Source organism: Pezoporus occidentalis, unplaced genomic scaffold, assembly GCF_034315485.1.
Source record: "Pezoporus occidentalis ecotype Australia unplaced genomic scaffold, CSIRO_AGI_Poc_V1 ctg45, whole genome shotgun sequence".
NCBI lineage: Eukaryota > Metazoa > Chordata > Aves > Psittaciformes > Psittacidae > Pezoporus > Pezoporus occidentalis.
The window spans coordinates 6,370,158-6,378,745 of NW_026915780.1; the positions used below are offsets into that span (position 1 = coordinate 6,370,158).

The 8,588-nt window shown below is 42.8% G+C and overlaps 1 protein-coding gene across 3 annotated transcripts in view; it reads left to right on the forward strand.

Moving 5' to 3' along the window:
• RGS10 (regulator of G protein signaling 10) overlaps positions 1–4,633 on the forward strand; it is a 65,622-nt gene extending 60,989 nt beyond the window's left edge. For all 3 annotated transcript variants that reach the window (XM_062635325.1, XM_062635324.1, XM_062635323.1), the window contains one exon: positions 1,387–4,633. In XM_062635325.1, coding sequence (XP_062491309.1) covers positions 1,387–1,533 — 147 coding nt within the window. In that variant the 3' untranslated portion in view covers positions 1,534–4,633. The remainder of the gene's footprint in view (positions 1–1,386) is intronic.
• The last annotated feature ends 3,955 nt before the right edge of the window (positions 4,634–8,588 follow it).

Consider the following 8,588-nt stretch of genomic DNA (forward strand, 5'->3'; position numbering starts at 1 on the left):
CTAGGATTCTATGATTATCACTTCTTTTCCTCCTTACAATTGTTTTACCCAGTTGTACTTTCAGTTAGAAATGAGGCCTGTAAAGGTAAAGCTCCAGTTATCCACACGTGGATTATCCACTCATGCAGGTCACAATTCAGAAACAAGTCTTGGAAATTTAGTTACTCTGAGTGCCATAAAATGTAATCAGTCACGAAGCATGACTCAGAGAGGCCCTGCCACTGAAATAATAGGCAGAGGATAATGTAGGCTTTGGTTTTCCTCAATTGTAGTTTTGAGGTTTACTTTTTCCTTCCCCTCTGTTTCAAGACCAAGCAGAATATAGTCCTGACCTTGACACCTGAACAGATTCTCAGCTCCTCTCCCAAGCCCTTTTGTTTTCAGAGAACTCCAAATGAGTTCTAGGTTTTTGGTCTTTTTTTGTCTGAAATGGTTATAAATAGGACAGAAAACAGTTATATTGAGGGATGGGCTTAAACTCAAGCCCAGGAGAGAAAAGCTATACTCAGCACTGCCTTCATGCTTCCATGCTGGCTGTGCACTGGCTATGAGAGGAAGGGCAGGTCTTGGCATAAGTTTAATCCCTCACTAGCTTTAAGCCACATTTTATCTGACAAATTCCATCTGTACCAGATCAGCTCTTTGTGGCAGGTACCTGCAGCATTTCTGGTCTGGCCTGAGACCATTCCTGGCATTTGGTTGGGTAGTAGCCTAAAAGGGATGGGAAGATCAGCATAAGTTTAAGAACATGGATTAAACCAGTTGTTTCAGTCCTAGATTCAGTTTGCAGCTTCAGTATTTGTGTAAATTATTTAGAGGCTTTTCTTAATTATCCAGTGCTGTGCATGTATAATGAGCTATTCTGTAATGCTCAAGAGTAACTGCAGTCAAAAGGGTGCCTAAAAGGTACCTTTTGTTCTTCATCCCTCTGAATATCTTCCAACTGCCCTTCCAGAAGGAGACCCTCACTGGGTTTTGCTCCTGGTGGCTCTGCAGCCTTAAAGCTGCAGTGGAAGGGGACCAGGTAATGTCCTGACTTGTCCACTTGTGCAGTTATCTTATCATCAGCTGTAAAATCCTACCTAGTGACCTTGGCATGTGGCCTTCCACCTTCACTATAAGGTTTTCAAAGGTGGCTATTGTGAAAATCATAATCTGGTTCTTAAATTAATATGGATGCTATAGAAAAGAGTGACTGTAGAATCTACAGTATGGTTTGCTACATGCAGCCCCTTCTGAGTGATTGAAATGTGTTTTAATGTCATGCTTTGGAGTGGTGCTTTAGTACTAACACAACCAAAATGCATTAGAATTCATATGTTGTCCTCATTTAAAATCTAGTTTTACTTAGGCCATTGTTTTTGTGTTTTTCCCCCCTCTTACCAGATATTCAATCTCATGAAATACGACAGCTACAGCCGCTTCTTGAAGTCAGACATATTCCTAAACCATAAGAAGTGTGAGGAGCAAGAGGAGAATTCACCAGAGGCTCAGACCACAGCTAAAAGAGCGTCAAGAATTTACAACACATGATACGATGAATCCCTTCAGGAGGAGCAATACAACGACTAAATTACACTCAGGAACAGTCTAGGTTTATAGCAGTTGCATTTAGGGCTTGAAAAGCTCAAAACCTTCTTAGGAGATACTTACCTTCTTAATTGCTTGAACGACTAATTGTTTTTGCATGATAGCTAGTAACAAAGTGCTCATGGAAGGACTGTTTCCTACATAAAAGGCTGAGGTATTCCTCCATAGCATGAATTGCCTTTCATATTTCACAAGCTAAAATGCTTTCAGTTTTTGTATTTTCTTTTGTGAGGCTTCATAATTATGAGAAATGGGAAATAGGGTGCCTGGATTTCTATTTTTGCCTTGTAATTTTTATTTGTGACTGGGTTTTACATCCTGAATTGCTGGGAGAAGCTGCTGAGGAGTAAATTGCACGTTACTTTGTGGATGAGTCATTCGTAGCAAACTTAATTATGAAGGGACAGCATCTTTCAGGATTAAGCTCAGTAGAATCCAATCCCTTCCTATGTAACTTTGTTTTTTCAAGGTGACCTGTTTTGCTTTGCCCTTATTGTTGAATCAAACACTTCTCTAGTAATGATTTCCTCAGTATTTGTGCAGTAGACAATCACCTTCTTCAGAGGATGGGATAACCTGTATCCCCTTAGGAACAAAAGCACTGATTTCAGCAAAGCTTGACCAGGGCACATCCTGCATGTCAGCATAACATCAGTGTCAGATGCCTGTATGGGGAAGCATCTGGTCCCTCCTATGTCTCCTGAACAGTCTTGCTCTGTGCAGCAAGAATACTTTGGCAAAGGACCAACCAACAAAGTCTGGCTTTGTTTTACTAAAATCTGCTAAAATCACCTTGCCTGATTTTGTTTGCCCCAGAGAATTATTTCAGGGTTTCCTAATGTAACTTTTGAGAGCTGCAATGGAACAGGAGCTTGACGTTGTGGTTTAGCCCTTTACACCAAGTTTGAGAGGAGTGGGAATTTATTCCTGCTCAAAGCAATCCAAGGTGAAATGGTGGTAAAGGAAGACGCTCCCAATGAGCCTTCCATGTTGTCCTGGGACTGTGTCAGAGCTGCAAAGCACGTTTAGGCATACAATTTTTCATGTGTTCATATAGTTTTGAGTTAATTCACTGCAGTGTTGCAAGATTGCAGTTGAAGTTGGGAAAGCCCATTAGCTATGTGCTCTATTTGCAAGCTTCGCAGTGTGTAGTGTAGCTGTTTCATATTCTCTCATTATTTACTCAGTTAGTTTTCCACTGCTTTCCTTGAACGTTAGTTGATGTGCCAGCTAATCTAAATGCCCAGTTAGCCTTTGATCATTTTATAGTTCTCTTTTTTGTCAGAAAGGCCAGGTTGGGGGTTGGAACTGAATGATCTTAAGGTCCTTTCCAACCCTAACTCTTCTATGATTCTATATGTTTTGTACGCTACGGTTGCTATCAAGGTTTTAAAATTTAAGTCTAGATTGTAATTTTTGAGGCTGCAAACTCACTTGGCAGACTTGATTATTTCTTTTAACTCTGAGTCACTCTTGCAAGTAATGTGTAAAGAAACTTGTTTCCATGGGCTCTTTCTTAGTTAGATGTTAAGAGTGGGATCAGGCGTTCTGATTCTTCCCTCAGAGCTAAATGGCCTGTGTGGTTTAGAAGATCAAAGAAGAGGTCAGTGCCTCCATATGCATGTTTTAAGGTATGCACTTAATTTTCCCTTTGTGCTCTCAAAGGGCTTAATGGTGAAGTCCTAATCTTCCTTCAGGCACTTTCAGTAGTAGTTGATCTCATGCTTAAGTTGTATTTTAATGCTTTGCTCTATAGGAATGAGGTAAACCCATGCATGAATCTTTTTGTTGGGATGGGGCTTAGGAAATGGGACCATCCAGTTCTGGACTTGCCAACTATTTGTAATCTCAGGATTACCTCTTTTGAAAATTCACTGTAATAACAAACTCTTAATGCCTGCCACAGCAGAGGATGGAACTTCTGATACCACTGAGTCCTTGGGCGTGGGCAGCTTAAAGACATTTAGGAGTTGGGATTTGTCTCTTCCCAGTAATTGCAGCAAAAGTCTTAGTGATACTGAAAAATGCAGGACGGGGACCTTCATGGGGAAAACCACAGAATGAGCTCTTACCACATTCATCACATGGATGCACAGTAGATTAATTTTTAATCATATTGATTTTAGAAATGCACGAGTAAGGGAGAAGAGTCTTTGACTATCATGTTTTAAAATAATAATAATAATAATAAAAACTAAACCCAGAAGCTGTAGGAACAATGGTGGGGCATTAAAGGGAGAAAATACTCATTTGTAACTGCTTATGAACACCATTTTCCTTGGCAACATGCTCCTTGTCAGGTACTGCCTTATTTGCTTGTTAAGAGCAACTGCCCCATAGTAGACACAAAGGTGCTTTACACTACTACTACTAACCAAAAGTTACTCAAATGGAAATGTATTTTTTGCAGCATCTCAGTGCTTGTGGTGTTTATTTCAATACCTCGATGTTTCTAATTCAATATACCTAAATCCACACAATTCTAATCTTTGAATTGCTCTTTTGCAAAGTTCACTACCCCACTGATGTGTCTTTGTAGTGTCTGGTTTTGGTTTGGTTTTTAGAAGAAAACTTGTGAGGTGCAGGAATCAAAGGGTTTTTCCTATTACCTGTATTACCCAGTGAAAGAGCAATCAAAGTAAAGCCATGCAAGATGTCTGTAGTTGCAGCATGTATATACGTGGAGAAGGTTATTTTGCTTCTGTTGATATTCTCACTGATCGAATTTACCTTATGAAATGACTTTTTCTGTACATGGCAGAGAAAAAAATCACGCAAGGAAAGAACTGAGTTTCCAATAGGTAACTCATGCATTCCAGGAGCGACTGCAAACATTGCATTGAACCTCAGACTGTGAGTGTGTACTCAGAGTTGCTTGACATAGAGATTAAAGGTAGTATCTACTCCTGTTCGTAGAACTTACACTGAAGGTCTGAGCACAGAAAGCAAGCAAGAGAAATTTTGTGCCTGATTGCATGCCTTAAACTCTACCCTGTTGTGTGTTTCTCAGCTAAAAATTAAACTATCCTACAAATACACCAAATCTGTGCACTGACAGTTGTTTTATGTTTGAACACAGTTTGGGACAAGATTGCTTCATATCCCAGTTATCCCATTTTCTGCTTTCAGTCCCTGTTAACACAGTTGCTCATATTCTGTCATAGTGTTTTTCTGTTGGAAGATGGGATGACAGTCGGTTTCACTTCTGAGCGAGCTGTTGTCAGAACAAATTGCAGAAAGTCACTTGAACAACAGAAGATGCTTCCTCGTACCTTCTTCATCTCCTCCCATTTCTTTTTTCCTGTGCATTTCTTCCACCGTGCCTGCTTCAAGTTGATACAGAGAAGGAGGGTTTGAAAAACTATAGTGAGGGAGAAAGAAAATGGTTTGAATATTCATGTTTGGATAACAGTTCGGGATGTGCTTATATTCTTACTGAAGATTCAGATTGGTTTCAAGTGGGCAGTGTCGGCATCTGAGCTAAAAACTAATTAGGTCACTGATGCAGAGAAAGGTCCCAAATAATTCTGTGATGCTATGGCTGTGGTTCAAAGCTGACCATGGATATATTCCCCCTTTTATAAATTGTTTATAACTTTTTTCATCCTAAACCAGCACAGCAAGTATGAGAGTCACCTCATTTTGCCAAAGTCTGTCCCTGACCCACCAGAACGATTGTTTATGTGACTGTGTTCATTTCCCCATCCCAGAGGCAGTCCCTCTTGTAAGTCCGACACACCTTATGTCCGAGGGCTCTTTTGGCAGAGGCACAGCTAAAACCAAGCTGTGGGCCACCCTTTATCAAAGGCTCTGTGTGACCGTGCAGTTGTGCCATGCGAGCAACTCCTTATGGCTCCAGTTGAGGAGCTGGGCTGTAATGAGGTGAAAGATGCTTTTCGTCAGCGCTGAATCGGTGTGACAGAGCTATTTCAGTCGGGTTAGAAGCAGCCGGTGGGAAGGGGTTTGGGACGGGGGAGCGGGGAGAAACTGGGAAAGGCATTTTGCGGGATGTGGTTCTCTCCGGAGAAGCCAAGTGATTGCCAAATTTAATAGCACCCTCTCCTGGTTCTTGGCAGAACAACAGGGATGCGGAGCTTGGAGTAAGGCTGCAGGTATGGAGAGGTCACACACAACTGCTTGTTTCCTCAAATCCAATGGACTTGGTGAAGTTTCTGTGAGCAATAACAGCAGCTAAGATAAAATACTATGCTAAAATGCTAAAAGGGCTCTGCTTTTCATTGAGGCAGGTGTTGCTTTAATCAAAACTTGAGGGGACCACTGTGCCTAAGAAAACTGATCAAAGTTGCTTGGAAAGCTTGCACCATAGAGCAGATGATGCTCTCAACTTCCTGAACGTTCTTCATGCTGCGAAACACCAGAGCAGGGCCAGCAGTTATCCCTTCCCCCTCTACTGCTCCTGCCTTGGGCTCTGAATCGCTCAGAGACAGGACATTTCCTAAAGGAAGCAGTGACGAAGCTGAGCATCGTAACCCAGGCTCCAGCAACCGATGCTGTTACACTGTGTTTCTACCACAGTGTCCTATTGCTTTAGTTGTCAGGAAGTGACATGCCTGAAAGCCAAAAGCGTTGCCTGTCTGCATTCCCATGTTACTCCTTGGCCTTATAAAGCTTGTTTCGCTTCACATACACATGTAAATCAGTGTCACCCACTGCTCATGTGCAGGGCGAACACTGAAACTGCCGTCAGTGGCATGTCCTGAAGTGCATTCTCTTTGCCGTATGCATTTCAAGCAGAGTCTGGCAGTTTGCTTCCTCACTGGAGCCTGGCTGCAGCAGCCCCTCAGGGTGTGCTTTCCCAAAGGAATCCAGGCTTGTCTGTGAGCTGTTCTGCCTGGACAGACCCAGGGGGAATCATGGTGGTCAGCAGGGCTCCAGCGGATCGAGGTGCCGGTGGGTGGTTCAGCAGGCAGGAGCAGAGCAGAAGCTGTATCAGCGCTAACAAATGTGGTTTCTGTGTTTATCAGGCCTGTCTCTGCTGCCTCCGGGACATGACGGCTCATGAGCCTTTGATTAGATAAGTTTGAAGTGTTTTTCCATGTCAACAATGAGAAGAGGTGGGAACTTGAAATATTTGAACAAGTTACACTAACAATTGCAGCACTAAAGGTCTCCCAGTGCTACAAGAAATATATTAACATGGAGGTAAGTTAAAACCTTGCGTTCTTTTTCAAGAGGAACAGCCTGACACAAATTGTTCTCAGTTCCTGTTCTGTATTTACTGCTTTGACCATTTTTCCACTGTTGAATACTAGGTTTAGACATTCTTTCACTTCCACAGGACACACAACATAAAAATGTCCATTTTGCGGAGATGGATGCAGAGATGGACCTGACAGCAAAGAGGGTGGAGGACAAGCTTGATGCCCCTCTTTTAGCCTGCAAAGAGGCAAGGAATGATATGAAACCCCCAAAATGGAAGGACAAAAGGCAACACTGCTATGGGCATTGCTTGAGACTGAGTGCCTCAGTATCTGACCAAATCACAGGGCAGCAAATCCCTCTCTCAGTGAAAGGGAGACCCATTCATGCACTGTTCTGTCGGCTACTATTAAAACCCAGGATTCTCAACATCCTGGCCAGGATACTTGGGAAATCCACAGAGAAGACCTCTTGGATTATGACTACAATCTACCATGTAACGAAGACAATCGGGCTTAGGGAACACCTCCAACCGCTGCTCACTCCACATCTTTAACATTATTTCTTGTTAAGGAGGTATGAAATTACCATCTTATTAGAGCAAAGCTTTCATCCTGAAGCCAGAGGAGGACGAGCTGCATCTCTCATCCTTTTATCCCTTCTCCCCACCCACTTCCTTTGCTACTGCAGAGGAATAAGTGAACTCTTTGTGATCTTTCGGAAGGTTTCATCTCCCAGGCTGCTCAATAGATTACCAGCAGTGTCCCTGCTAACAGATGGCTGGAAGTGACAGCAGTGCTGCAAAGTATTAAGTAAGTAAATTATTCCCATCTCAGGATTGATCTCATTCACTGCACTCTGTAGCTTTAAAGCATTTTCCATCCACTCGGATGAATATTTGTGTATCAGTTACGGAACATGAACAAAATCTCCCTGAACCCAAATTTCCAACCTCAAGGCAGCTTGTTATTTTTGGAGTCATCGTTAGGCCTTGGGCAAAGGCTGAAGGGAAATCTTATCCTCTGTAGTTGGGCCAAAAACACTGCAAACTTAAAGATGAACTGTCTTTTGCTGAGCTCAAGATTAGGCAATGGACCAGCCTCTCCCTAAGCCACTTGCAGCAGCAAAACTACAGAGCGTGGCGATTTCTGGTAATTGTTTGTGTTTGTGATTTGGACTCTTTGCTCTGGTTTGCTAAAAAAACCCCTTTCATGTGCAAGTGTGGAATGTTCTGCAAGAGGAGAGCTGCCAAAACCTGAATCAGGCTTTTCTTCTTCTTTCATTTCCGCCATGCACACACTTCAGATGAGAGGCTACGAGTTAGGAAAACAGAACTTGGAAGTGATGAGGCTTTTTGAGGGCTCAGCATCTTCAAAGGGGGATGCCCAAGGAGGTGGTGACCCCAGGCAGACCCAGCGGGGTGGATGGAAAGGGAAAGCTGCAGTGCTGAGTGCTGCCAGGGGAGCTTATGCTCAAGGTTACACCCTGAGGTTTAGCTAAACTTGTGTATATAACTGGTGTCAAAGCAAAGCGCTCAAACTGGGCAGGAAAGGAGGGAATGGGGGAGATCTGTGCACCAGAGTTTCTTTAAAAAAGTCTTTATACTGTGCTAAATAAAACTGAGATAGCCCAAGCAGTGACCAAAGTGACACAAATGAAGAATAAAGGGTTTTAGTCTGCATTCAGTCCAGTTTCAGTTCTGGTCCCATGTGGAATGACTGTTAGAGCAGGGTTGCTGTAGCTACACTATGAAAACCATTATTCACCTCGCCATCATTTCTTCATTTGCCCATGGATTTGTTCAGCTGGGAGCTAAGGTCTCCAGAAGCATGACGTGG